This window comes from Hakea prostrata, unplaced genomic scaffold, assembly GCF_041222555.1.
Source record: "Hakea prostrata isolate BN-2017 unplaced genomic scaffold, UWA_Hpros_2 contig_58, whole genome shotgun sequence".
Classification (NCBI taxonomy): domain Eukaryota; kingdom Viridiplantae; phylum Streptophyta; class Magnoliopsida; order Proteales; family Proteaceae; genus Hakea; species Hakea prostrata.
Genome location: NW_028291177.1, coordinates 133,269 through 147,482, shown reverse-complemented (window position 1 = coordinate 147,482; position 14,214 = coordinate 133,269). Strand labels below are relative to the sequence as shown.

At 39.3% G+C, this 14,214-nt stretch overlaps 1 protein-coding gene across 1 annotated transcript; it reads left to right on the top strand.

Annotated features, from left to right (window-relative positions):
- Positions 1-7,838: 7,838 nt before the first annotated feature.
- On the top strand, positions 7,839-13,273 carry LOC148999052 (RHOMBOID-like protein 13). Its single transcript, XM_089141503.1, has 2 exons — positions 7,839-7,956; positions 8,341-13,273. The coding sequence occupies exon 2, from the start codon at positions 8,636-8,638 to the stop codon at positions 9,443-9,445; it is 810 nt and encodes a 269-aa protein (XP_088997629.1). The 5' UTR covers positions 7,839-7,956; positions 8,341-8,635; the 3' UTR covers positions 9,446-13,273.
- The last annotated feature ends 941 nt before the right edge of the window (positions 13,274-14,214 follow it).

The window sequence follows — 14,214 nt, the reverse complement described above, 5'->3', positions numbered from 1 at the left end:
AAGAATCAAGTCAACAAGTGATCAAAGTTCAAAGTTCAAACTATCAAAGATTCAAAGTAATAAATTGTTAAACTCTTAAATGTCTTCAAAATTTTACAACCATAACTCCATAAGAATTAAGAAGATTACAACTTACAACTTACAACTTACAATTTACAACTTACAACTTACAAGACTAAGAGTATCACTCAACATTCCGCATCAATTGATTCTGAACGGTGGCCACATATGACTCCCAAGTCAATTGATCACTGAAGTATGTCACATATCGATTTATATGATCATTATATGTTTGCATGTCAGAATACTGGAGGAATAGCAGTCTGGGATAACCGTCAATCATGGGTGGGTGAAAGAGCCATTGTTGTTGTTGTTGTTCATATAGTTGTTGAGTATTTGGGTACGGGTTTCTAAACCACTCATTTAACAACCCACCTTCACTCCCATATGCATACTCTCCAGGTGAAGGGTCTTGAGGAATAGTATGACCTCCATAAGAAGAATACCCACTGTAATCTGACCCGGTGCTGTGATCCCCATATTGGTACCCCGATGACAGCTCTCGCTGTTGTGAATCACTCGATCTAGGCTCATGCTTCCCATGTTCAATTCAAGATCATGCATGCTTGCATCATCATTCGGGCTTGCCCCCGCCTTTGCTTTGATCTCGCTCTTCCGACTCCTACTATAAGTCCGAGAGATAGGGGAACCGTGGCTCACATGTGTCGGATGACTCGGACTCTGGTGGAGGTGAGTCGTGTGACTCCCTTTGTTGACGCCGACTTCCACCGAAACACGACCAGCCCGATCGCCTCCATGACTCGAACTCGATGTCTGATTTGGGCCACTTGGCCGTCTGGTATCATCGGCATCATCATCTGAATCCCCACTACTAGTTGTCACCTCAGTTGTTTGAAGTCGACCAGGTGGCTCCACAAATGGTACAGCTGATCCTTCTGATGCCGCTACAGCAGCCTGACCCTCATCAGAAGATAGGTGCTCAGCCACAGCATCTGGGCCCACAGCAGCAGCAATGGTAGGATCAAGCTACCCTTCCGGCCCATCCAAAGAAGGGCCACCTCGATCCCTAACCCACCGATATATGACATCATCTTCCTCATCTTCTCGGGGGCTCGTGGAATATATCAGTCAACTCAATCGGTTCACGATTGTCGTCATCTATATTATCTTGTATGTGCCCTACTCTCAATCTCATGTTGTAATGCACATACACCAAGTTCTCGAGCCTCTTACTCCCCAATCTGTTCCGTACCTTACTATGGATGAGCGAGAAGGTGCTCCAGTTCCTCTCGCGACCGCAGGATGAGCAAGTCTGTGAGAGTACTTTAATTGCTATGTCCCCGAGATTTGGCGCACTAATTCCATATAGAAACCACCAATCACCAGCATAACCAAAAATAAGAATGCATTAGGCAAGCAAATCTTTATATTTATATAACTTATCGCTTATCATTTATAAAGTTATAGACTTATAGTCTATAGACTTATAGACTTAATGACTTATAGAGTAGTAAACTATTTACTAGGATCAGTTTTTTTCCTAGTTGCAACCGCAGAAGGCTTTCCAAAACTCCCGCAGGCATCCCCGAACTCCCCGATCTCGTACACCAATTCATCAATTCTTCAATTATTGTATTATACTATTATCATGTATATGCTTAATGGCTAATGCACTAATGCAAGAAGTTGAAGAAACAATTGAATAAGTTCTCACCTCTCCATTAATTGTCCCTTGCATGATGGGATTTGACACAAGCTTCTCCACCACCTCTTGCACCGCGATCATCAACTTTACATCAAGCCCCGGATCATTCTTGTAATGGTACTTTGGGTTGAGGTAGTAAGCTTGCATTGTGGAAATAAAAAATTTGGTTAGTGACTTAGTGATTTGGTTGTTTACTAACTTACTTGTTTATAAATTATAAGTTATAAGTTATAACAAATAAAGAATTTAAATTAAAGTATACAACAAAAACTTAAAGACTTAAAAGTGACTCACCAGCCAAGTGCAAAGGATGCATCAAGTACATCTCCCATCTATTATCGATGATCCTCTCGTAGGATTTGAAGGTGCTAGGGGCAGCAACTCTAACCAACTCTTTCATTTGCTGGAGGGCAGCATATATGTGGGGCATTGTGGGCTTCTTCTCCGAATCCACCATCCTTAAAACAAACACAATAGGCTCTATAATGCCCAGTGTCCTATTCAAATGCCTCCAAAAGGAATCATCAGCAATGGTTTGTTGGGCTAGTACTGCATCAGGATGGCTAGATCCACGCCAACCAAACCACTCCTCACTTGCAAACATGTGCCGAAGACCCACCACTTTCTTCCTGAAGCTTTTCGAGCTACATAGTTGGTGGCGAATCTAGTCAATCCAGTGTCCGACTAGATCACCCTTACAAGTGGTTCCTCATCATCTTCAGCACATAACCATGGTTATAAATAAAATTACTTACCCTTCTAGCCCTCTCAACCACAGTACTGATTGACTTTCTTTTCCCCAAGTCCTTCAACATAAGATCAATCGAATGAGCAGCACATGGTGTCCAAAAGAGGTGGATCCTGCTGCTCTTCTTCCTCATCAACATTTCACCAGCTTTTTTGAAGTTTGCACCATTATCTGTGACAATTTGGACCACATTCTTTGGCCCTACCTCGAGTACCACCTCCCTAAGAAGCTTGTAAAGGTAGTCAGCATCTTTGATCTTATCTGAGGCATCCACTGACTTGAGGAAGGATGTCTTTCCATTGCAGCTCACCATGAAATTAATGATGGACTGTCTAGTAGGGCCAGTCCATCCATCAGCCATCACAGTAACACCATATGTACTCCATTGTTCTTTTAATGATTCAATATATTTATCCACCTCCCCGCTTTACCTTGGGTAAATATTTATTCATTACTTCCCAAGCCTGTTGGGCCTTTAACTCCTACACCTGCCCTAGCAACCGCATTGATCATCCCCCGATAGTATGGTGTTTTGGCTACATTGGGTGCAATGTTGTTATAGAGCATGAATTTGCTGATTGATAACCTAGCTTCCTCCTCCCTACTGTCTTCTCTACCTCCAGCAAACATATAGGGAATGCTTCTTTAATAGATGTCTTGTTGGTTGAAGAGGGAGGGGTCTTGGTCAAATGTAGAATCATAATGTGTAGTCTTCCTCCTCCTCCTTTCGGTCCTCTCAGTCTCAGTTCCCTGAAAACTATGTCTAGGTGGCATGGATGCCCCTGACCACGAACCACCTGCTCCCCTTGTTTGTTCATATTGCCTCACACTATCAGCATGTAAGGACTGTCTGCTAGCTTCCATTGCAGCCTTCATCTGTCTCCATTCGGCTCGTGACTCAACACCCATAACCCTCCTCCTCTCTTCATCATCGCTTGATTCCTCATCAACATCAAGAGTAGGTCTAGATAGCACTATATCCTCAAATTCCCTTTGCTTTTGTGCCATCTCTTCCTTTTTTTTGTTTCCCTCCCCTTAAAGTTGCTGCAATTGTTTTTTGGACTTCATAAGGAACCCTGGGACACTTGGCAACATCTTTATAACCACCAGCCAAATGTTGCTTTAATCTGGTTGAACCACCAGAATTCAAAGTCTTGAGGCAATACTTGCATCGGGATTTCTTCTTGTCGCCAGATCAGGTGGATCCCCATGTTGCCAAGCAATGTCCCGAGTCCCACTACCAAAGTGCCGCCACTCCCACTAGTTGCCATTTAAGATTCAAATGTACAGCACTGAAAGTCTGAAATACATACATGAATCATGAATATTCCCAAATAATCATTAGAATAATTTTTAGATACATAAAAACATGTAAAAACAATTTATAAAACAACAAAACACACACTTTGTTCTAAGATAACATATATACACTGCTCAAACAAACATGTTAGTATTTTTAAAATAAACTACATAATATGAGCATCATTTTAAAAAAAAAAGATAAATTTTTAATAACATATTATTTTTTATAATTATTTTATGTAAAAATAATTTATAAAACAACAAAACACACACTTTGTTCTAAGATAACATATATACAATGCTCAATAAGACATGTTTGTATTTTTAAAAATAAACTACATAATATAAGCATCATTTTAAAAAAAAAAAACAGATAATTTTTTAATAAAATATTATTTTTCATAATTATTTTATTTAATTATTTAAATAAAAAAAATACAGCAAGCATGATAATCAAAATATTAATACATGAGATTGTAGCCCTCTAAATGTAGTTTAACATAAATAATAATCACATTCATATCATAAGTATTTATTTATAATCTTTAATTTTAATTTTTTAGATAATATATTTTTTAAATACGAAAATTCAAAAAAAAATTAATAACAGAAAATTAAAATTTTTTCCATGAAAGTGTAGATCTAAGCTTGAACATCAACATATATTTATATCACACTCATACAATCATTGTAGAACCTTGTATTTGAAAAAAATCAAATTTGGGGGAAAATCTTACATTTCTTGAAGATCCCTTGAAATATGCTTGAATCACTACAAATATGCTTCAATTTGTTGTTGTAGATGAGTTGATGATGTTGCTATGTTGAATCCCCAACAAATTCCGGCCAAATTCCGGCCAAAAATGAAGTTTTCCGGCCAAATATGGGCTTCCAGCGAGTTAGAGGAGAGAGAGAGGCTCGAGAGAGGCGAGAGATGCCTCTCTCGAGCGAGATAGGGGCTTTAAAAAGCCCCTAAAGTGTGAAAAATTCTCCCGTTGGCGAGATCTGGCCGAGATATTGGCGAGATCTGCAATCTCGCAGATCTCGCCAGAGATCTCGTCTCGCCTTTCTAAAAAGGCGAGATATCTCGCGAGATCTCGCGAGATCTCCCACCATGCTTGGGAGAGGGTAACAATCCTTTGGGCAGGCCTTGTTTAGGTCAATGTAATCAGTTCACATTCTCCACTTCCCATTTGCTTTTTCGATCATTACCACATTGGCCAACCAAGTCGGGCATTCGATCGGCTCGATGAAGCCTGATTTTTCAAGTTTTTCAACTTCTACTCTTATCGCCTCATGTTTTTCAGTTGCAAAATTTCTTCTTCTTTGGATGACCGGGGTAGCATCTTTTTGAATCTAGAGCTTGTGTTCTGCTACCCGTCTGTCTATCCCGGGCATGTCACTCACAGACCATGCAAAGATATCAGCATTGTCGCACAAGAACTTGGTTAATTCCTCTTTGAACTCGTCGGGTTGTTCTGATCAAATGAACGTCTCCCGATCGGGTAAAGAATTGGCTGAGTTGAATTCTTTCTAGTTTCTCGACTGGTTCTGCTCTTCTGCATATTTTCTTCATCCCGATCGTCACGGACTTCAATGGTCAAGGCGCTTCCCAAACTCTCTGATCTCTGTTTTTCTTTCAAGTAATTCACATAGTATTGTCAGGAGGTAGATTGGTCGGAACTGCATTCACCAACCCCTGCGTCGGTCGGGAACTTAAGTTTCATGTGCCGGGGAGACACCACCGCCTCAAGTGCATTGAGTGTTGGTTGTCCCAAGATCACGTTATATGCTGATAAGTCCTTTACGACCATAAAGTTGACCTAAATGAGCGTGTCTCGAGGTGACTTCCCGATCCTTAGGTCCAAGTGTATTGTTCCTTCTGCTATCGCTGAAGAACCTGCAAAACCATAAAGAGGGGTTGCTGATGGGGTAAGTAGATCCTCAGATATCTTGAGTCTTTTAAAAGCCTCATAAGATATCAGATCAACTGATGATCCCGTATCAACCAAGACCTGGTGAACCTCCCGATTTGCAATCTTTACTTTGATGATGATGGCATCACTGTGCGGCGCTATGACTCTGCTCAAGTCCTCATCTGTGAATGTTATGGGCTCCAGGCATGCTAGATTTTGCCTCTTCTTAAGAAGGTGTACAACTCCAACAAACCGTGCTTTCTGCTTTGCCTTTCTAATTGATTCCATGGTTGGGCCTCCCATTATTACGTAAACAGGAGACTCCTCCCGATCAACTTTCTCTTTCCCTTTGTCAGCCTTTTTAGCAACTTCTTTCGGGCAGGGCGATCGGGCTCTCTTTTTTGGCTTGGGTGAATTGTCTCGGGGCTTTCCGGATCTTCATACATATTGGCCAAGTTTGCCTTCTTTGATCAATTTCTTGATTTCTGACTTTAGGATTCGAGAACTGTTTGTATGATGTCCATAATCTTTATGGAAACGACAGTATTTTGTCATTGTCCTGATCCTCTGGAAGAGAGTACAGCTTTCCTGGCCACTTTAAAGATTTCTTGTCCCGAATATTCATCAAAATCTCTGATGGCTTAGCATTGAGGGGAGTGTAGCTTTCCTGCCTTTGGTCACGCTTCCATCTGTTCTTTGACCCTTGGTTTCTATCATTGGGGGAGTTCTTCTCAGTATCCCCATCGGGTCTTCTATCTCAATCAGCCTTTACCTGGGTGTTTATCACTTCAAAAACGCTAGCCTACTTCTGGCATTTTCGCAACAACGTCCCGTAAGTCTTGGGTTTGTCTGTTAAGAGGCCCTCAAGAAGTCTTTGGTGCGTAATGCCACTCCAGAGTGCACTGTAGGCGACGTCGTCTAGATCTTTGATTTCAATGGCCACTTCATCGAAGCGTTTTAAGAAATCCTGAATGGACACACTTCGTCCCTGCCTGATGGCAAATAGACTGTCGGATGTCTTCTTGCTCCCGATTGCGCTCCTGAACCGGACTATGAATTTATGAGCAAGTTCTCTGAAATTGTTGATGGATCCCGGCTACAAACTGCTGAACCATTTAATGGTTGGTCCTTTGAGAGAAGCCGGGAATGTTCTGCAAAGCAACTCGTCTTCCCGCTCGAGGACAATCATTACCGATTTAAAGTAGCTTATATGCTCCTTTGGGTTGGTTTTTCCTTTGAAGGGTATTAAGGTTGGCATGATAAAATTATGAGGGAGTGGCATGTTCATGATCTCATCTAAGAAAGGTTCCCGATCAACCACGTTCAGATCCTCATCATGATCCCGATCCTCCAATTTGCGCTCGACCTTCGCCATCCTTTTACGAAGTCAATTTTGCCTTGCCCTATTTCCATCAGATTCAGCGGTATCCTCCCTTTGGTAATGTGTTCGTGTAACTGACATTCTCGATCAGGTTGGTTGCGGGTGAATTTCTCCTTGATGCTCAAAATCTTCCCGATGACTCCTTTGAGGCAAAGATCGAGTTTTAGAAGGTACCGAAATACGATCCAAGACATTGATCTTGGTCCCGTTCGGAGTCTTTTGGTGACAAAATATAAATAGTTAACAGTGGTTTAACGGTCTTCACAAACGTTAACGGATTGGACTAATATGTCCAATGAAAACCCAACTTTGGAGTGCTTTGTTTTCAAAACATAAAGTGGGATGTTAATGTTTTTGCGCATTTATTTTGGGGTGCCCTTACAATTTGTTCTTCTTTTATAAAATTTTTATTATTTCTCCTTTTTCTCACTCCTAAATTTATTCATCTGTTCTCAATTAGCACTTTTATTTTTTCTCAAATTTTCATTATAAAAAATAGGCTTTTATATTCTATTTTTTTAAGTATGTAAAAATAGTGAGAATTGACACTAAAGAAGCTGCAGCCATTGTGCTAGAAGCACAACCAGATGTCAGCATTCCCCCCTAACGTTAGGCTGACCGGTCGGGTTTGAGCTTGTCCCCGAAGAGCTCCGCTGTTTTAATTTAAAACCCCAATCCGGACCTCGTTCCGGCCCGACCCCGGCCTGGAAGCTTTTGTCCATAAAATTATTGGCAAGGGTAGTTTAGTAGTTATGAAACGTTCAGTCAATTAATGCAGAGAAAGATCTGGAAAGGGGCAGATTTCTTTCCTTCGACTCCAACCTTGCAGTGCAGAAACCAGAAATCTAGGGCAAACGTAGATGGCGAAGATGTTGCTGAAAAGGTAGAAAAATCCATTAGACTTTTTAATGTACGCTTTGTTTGAGCTTTGAAACACTGACTTAAATTTTATTCGAGGCATGGTCGCACCAGGAAAGCGTTCGAATCTGCTAAGTGCCATCACTTATGTTCTCCAACTGGGGACTCCAATTTGAATACTTGGCTATTGCTCTCTTGGTGTTTTTATTCTCTTGTCGGTTTGATCTCAATATCGAAACGAAAGAAGTATTTTGATAGATCTTCAGAAGATTCGTTTTGCTTGCTTGATGGTTTCTTGTGAATGATACGTCGATATATCTGAAATTTCCGCATATCTAGGTGAATTGGGAAGTTCTGTTATTGTCTGACTTGGACAAGTTTTAATCTTTATTTCATTGATATGTATCAGATAATCTCAGGAATTGATTGGAGAGGCTGAATTTTGTCTCATTCTTGAAGAATTTCTGAGCTTTTAACTGCCCCATTAGTTTTTCCTTGCTGGGTTGACCATTGTCGGATCTAAGCCCCTCTTTTTTTTGTCAGTTCAAGTTGGTTTTTGGTGTGAGGAGAGTGCCAGTTGTTGAAATAGAAAATTTGAGAGATGATTCTTGAATACTTGATGATGGGTTCAAATAACTCAACTTGAACAGCTGCAAGGTATTGTCTGCATTGGTGTTGCTAAGGTCGACTAACAAACACCAAATATGGGAAGGCCACTCTTCTATGAAATACTTGAAAAACCTGCAACAAGTTCTATAATAGCAATTTGTGCCTTGATCTGGTTTATTGTGCAGAAGAAAAATATTGGGTATGCACAACTTGGTTTGAGTTATGAAACAGCTCTGGAAGGTAACCATTGGAGGATAATAACTTCAGCATTCTCACATATAAGTGTGATTCACCTGGTTTTCAACATGAGTGCCCTTTGGAGTCTTGGGGTAGTAGAGCAGATGGGCCATATAGGTCTTGGGGTTGAGTTCTATCTTCATTATACTCTTATCTTGGTAGTCTTGTCAGGGGTCCTGGTCCTGGGGGCTTACCATATTTTGATCCAAAAGTTTAAGCTAGAGTATTTTCGAAGAGTGACAGCTGTTGGTTACTCGTGCGTTGTGTTTGGATGGATGACTATCCTTTCTGTGAAGCAACCTTCATCTAAATTGGAGCTATTTGGGTTTCTTTCACTGCCTATCAGTTTTGCTCCATTTGAATCCCTTATCCTGACTTCAATAATTGTTCCCCAGGCAAGTTTTCTGGGCCATTTATCAGGAATAATTGTTGGTTATTCTATTGGATGGGGTTTGATACAGGGGATGAACAATTATTGGGCTATTTCAATGCTTGGATGGATTGTGCTGGCATTTGTCTTCAGTTTAAAGAGATCTGGTGCTGTTGACTTGAGTTTTATTGAGATCGAATCTCTTACGGATCCATCATTCCCCTCAGTTCTTACATCAGGAAATGGTAGAACACTACAGATGAGTGCGTTAACACTGGAAGGTGCTGAACTTGTGTAGCTACTGATTAAGAGTATGTACCAGATTTTCCTCATGTTCCTCTGATGATGTCTCGACTTACTTGGGAATGAACCCATAAAGTACATCTGTGAATTCACAGCTTTTTTCGGAATGGCAATGAGTTTCAAGTCCTGTGCTAAACATTGAAGTCGTTCAGATGCTGTTGTGTTTCATCTTGACAGGAGATGTTGCTGCTAGACTCATTTTTCAGAAAGATAGCTGTGCTTGTTGCCAAACACCTGATGCATTTTGGAGGTCACTTACTAGTCCCATGCTTATTCTTAGCATCATGGAAACTTGTACTTTTAGCTTCTTGGATTATGTAGCGTTGTCACAGTCTGAAATGATCATTATTTTGGTTCTGCATATATTTTATTATGGAGTGTAAATGCCTTGTAGCCCATTTTCTGAAAATTGCATTTGTACAGCATGACTTGAGGAGCCTAACTCAATTCTACAGTTCTGCTGTACTTGAAATACAATTTTGTCCCTTCTTTCATAATGTTATTCTAGCTTTATCATTCTGATATCATTGAAGGTTTCAGTTTTGTTTCATATATGCTTTCTTTATTTTTTATTTTTTATTTATAGTTAATTTTCAAACCTAGAATTATTCTTTGTAAAAGGATCTTGACTGGCTACTGTTTTGATTACTCAAATGCAGTATTGCATTACTTACGATATCATTAATGATTTCAGTTTTGTTTCGTATCTAGTCCTATACTCATTCTTAGTATCATGGAAATTTGTACTTTTGGCTTCTTGGATTATGTAGCTTTGTCACAGTTTGGAATGATAATTATTTAGGTACTGCATATATTTTATTATGGAGTGTAAATGCCTTGTAGCCCATTTTCCAAAAATTGCGTTTGTATGGGATGACTTCCAATCAGTTCTGTTTGAGGCCATGCTATATACAAGGCCTACGCTATGCATATCCTTTCTCACCACTTCTCTTAAGGTTATCTTAGGTCTACCTCTAGCTCTTCTAGTTCCTTCAATCTGGATTATATCACTTCTCCGTATAGGTGCATTTATAGGTCTCCTTTGAACATGATCATGCCACCTCAAACGACTTTCCTGAAGCTTATCACTTAGGGAGCAACTTCCAAACCAACTCTAATATGATCATTCCTTATCTTATCCTTCATAGTTTTGTCACTCATCCATCTTAGCATCCTTATTTCTGCTATACTGAGTTTATCTGTATGATTCTTGTAAACAGCCTAACACTCTACACCGTACATCATAGTTGGTCGAACGACGGTCCTATAGAATTTTCCTTTAAGCTTTAATGGAATACGTTGATCACACAAGACCCCAGATGCACCTCTCCACTTCATCCACCATATTTTAATTCTTTGGGAAACATCATCCTCTATATCATCTCGTTTATTTATGATTGAACCTATATACCTAAAAGAATCACTCTGAGGAATCTCCTTATTGTCAAGTTTCACCACCTCATCGTTTACCCAATCATGACTAAAGTTATAAACTAGATATTTTGTCTTTGTTCTACTTAATTTAAAGCCTCTTGATTCCAAAGCTGCTCTCCAGGATTTTAACTTGGTATTAATCCCCACTTGAATCTCATCTATCAACACAATATCATCAGCAAAAAGCATACACCTAGGGATCTTGTCTTGAATGTCTTTGGTTAATTCATCCATTACAAGTGCAAATAAATATGGGCTTAAAGTTAATCCTAGATGTAGCCCAATTGTAATTGGGAATTCATTACTTTGTCCCCCCATTGTTTTTACAATTCTCACTGAACCATCATACATATCCTTAACTATGTTTGCATATTTACTTGCAATACTTATTTTCTCTAGTACTTGCTGAATTAACGCTTTAGGAACTCTATCATAAGCTTTATTTAGGTCTATAAATACCATATGAAGGTCTTTCCTACACTCTTTATACCTTTTCGTAAGTCTCCTAATTAGATAAATAGCCTCCGTTGTAGATCTTTCTGGCATAAACCTAAATTGGTTCTCTGTGATTGTGGTTAAGTGTCTCAAATGATACTCTCTCTCATAATAGTATGGTTTATCAGTTTAATGCCCCTATAGTTGCAGCTTTGAATATCTCCTTTATTTTTATAAATTGGAACCACAATGCTTCTCCTCTATTCATCTGGCATTTTCTTTGTGCTCATAATCTTATTAAACAACTTTGTCAACCAAACTAGCCCACGGGTTCCTAAGTTCTTCTATACTTCTATTGGGATTTCATCAGGATTTGTGTCTTGCTTAGTTTTATCTTCCTTAGTTTTTTTTTAACTTCGGACATCGAAATTCTCTGTATATATGTTTGAAAATTGATGCCTTGGTGAATGGTGTAATTGTCTGAATCACAGGTGCTTGAAGCATGCTCGTTTAGTAGACTAGATAAATAAATTTTTCATATTTTCTTAATGCCCTCATGACATACTAGTACTTTACCATCTCCATTTTTAATTCATTTAACATGGTCAAGATCTCTACTCTTCCTATCTCTTATTTTAGCTATCTTATAAATAGATTTCTCCCCTTCCTTCGTGCCCAAGTTATTATATAACTCTTCATACTTCTTCTCCTTTGCTTTTCTTACAATTTTCTTAGCTTCATTTCTAGCCAACCTATACCTTTGAAGATCCTCAACATCCTTAGTTCTTTGCCATGTCTTAAAATTAGCTTTCTTATTCGTAATGGCAGCTTGAACTTCACTATCCCTCCACCAAGTCTCTCTATAAGAATGGACTTTTCATTTTGATTCACCTAGGACATCTTTAGGCACCTTCTTGATACACATAGCCATCTTATTCCACATCGCATTAGTGTCCCCCTCAAACTCCCCCTTTCCTTGTTTGACTACTTCATTAGTGAAGGGTTTCAAGTACTCTCCTTTCAAGTTCCACCATCTTATCCTGGGATAGTTAACCTTGCACCTTTTATGAGTTTTTGGGGTTAGGCACATATCCAAGACCACAAGTCTATGTTGTGCAGTTAAGCTTTCCCCTAGTATCACCTTGCAATCCTTGTACTACAATCTATTAGTCCTAGTTAGGAAGAAATCTATTTGGCTTCTTTGACTTTTGAAGGTAATTAAATGCTCATATTTCTTTTTGAAGTATTTACAATAAATAGACCAAAAGCAACAACAAAATCTAAAATTGAAATCCCTTTCTCATTCCTCTCTCCAAAACCATATCATCCATGTATACACTCATAGCCTCTTTGATCTTTTCCAATATGTCCATTTAGATCACCTTTTATAATAATTTTTCTCCTTGATGAATTCCTTGCAGTAATCCATCCATATTTTTTCAAAATTCTGACTTTAGACTTTCATCAAACCCTACTTGAGGTGCATATGCACAAATTATATTTACAATATCTTTCTCCATTACAAGCTTGATAGCATTAATCCTATCATCCACTCTTTTAACATTCACCACATCATTTTTAAAATATTTATCTACTATTATACTTACCCCATTTTTATTAGTTTTATCCCCAGTATACCAGAGTTTAAAGTCATCCAACTCTTTAGCTTTTTTACCCTTTCATCTAGTCTCTTGAATGCAAGCTATATTAATCCTTCTTTTCCTCATAACATCTATCAATCCTAAGCTCTTACCTATTAAAGATCCTATGGTCCAAGATGCCAATCTAATCTTACGTTTTTGGACTAGCTTTTTTACCTGCACTCGTCTATGGTGCGGGAACCCTTGCCTACTTATCATTGCATTTGGGCGCTGATGTGATGTGTCACTTACAAGGGACATGCCCTAGCTAACCCTTGCCCACACTTCTCAAGTTCAAGAAAGGGAAAAGAATAAGGAAAAGAAGAGGGGGATGGGATGAAAGGGGGAGGGGAGACTAGGGTTTCAATTGGGAGGGCTGCTGCTGCTGCAAGCAGTGGGGAGGGATTTTAGGCCTTGCCCTGGGGATTAGGGAGGGGAATAAGGAAAGTTAGGGGTTGGGTTTGTACTTACTTGGCTGGGTTTGAAGGATCTCTTGATAGCTGCTGGAATTTGATTGTGCTAGGCTGCTGTGAGCTTGGAGGAGGAGATGAAATGCATAAAAACACTCTTCAACCTAGGCAGCAGTGTTTCTTCCCCATGACCCAAGCCTCTGAATTTCTTATAAACTCTGAACTGAGTTCATTACGAACTCAATTGGCTAGTTATAACCTAAGCTCTTGTTTGATCAAGGAAGAAGAGGGGGGGGGGGAAAGAAAATTAATCCTAAGCATGACTAAGACTCAAACTGGGGAATCTTATCCATGAAGGATTCCCCCTGCAAAAATGACTCAACTAATTAATAACAAAAGGACTTTTGAAAGAAACCCTAATTGGGCTCTTACATAAGACATCTTGATTACTAACTTTGAGGAGTCTTTCTGGAAAATTGGACTCTAACTGGTGTAAGCACAAAATATCTCCTTGTGAAAACCCTAGTTTGGGCCCCAAGGCCCAACCAAGGTGGTGCAATTAGGGCTGGCCAAATCCCTGATAGGGGCAATTTGGTTGTTTTCCTTTCCTAGTAGTTGAATATTTTAATTTCAGAATTTTTATTATAATTTCTAGAGTCCAAGTCTATTTTTATCTCCATGTTTGAGCTAATCAATTGAGTCCTAGTGCCGGGAAGAAAAAGAGAATTAATCCTAAGCACTTTGACTAAGACTCAAACTGGGAACCTTATCCATAAAGGATTCCCCCAACAAAAAGGACTCAGCTAATTAATAACAAAGGACTTTTGAAAGAAACCCTAATTGGG

Excerpts from the sequence above, each read along its gene's own strand:
- LOC148999052 (XM_089141503.1), top strand. The coding sequence starts at position 8,636 with ATGGGAAGGCCACTCTTCTATGAAATACTTGAAAAACCTGCAACAAGT.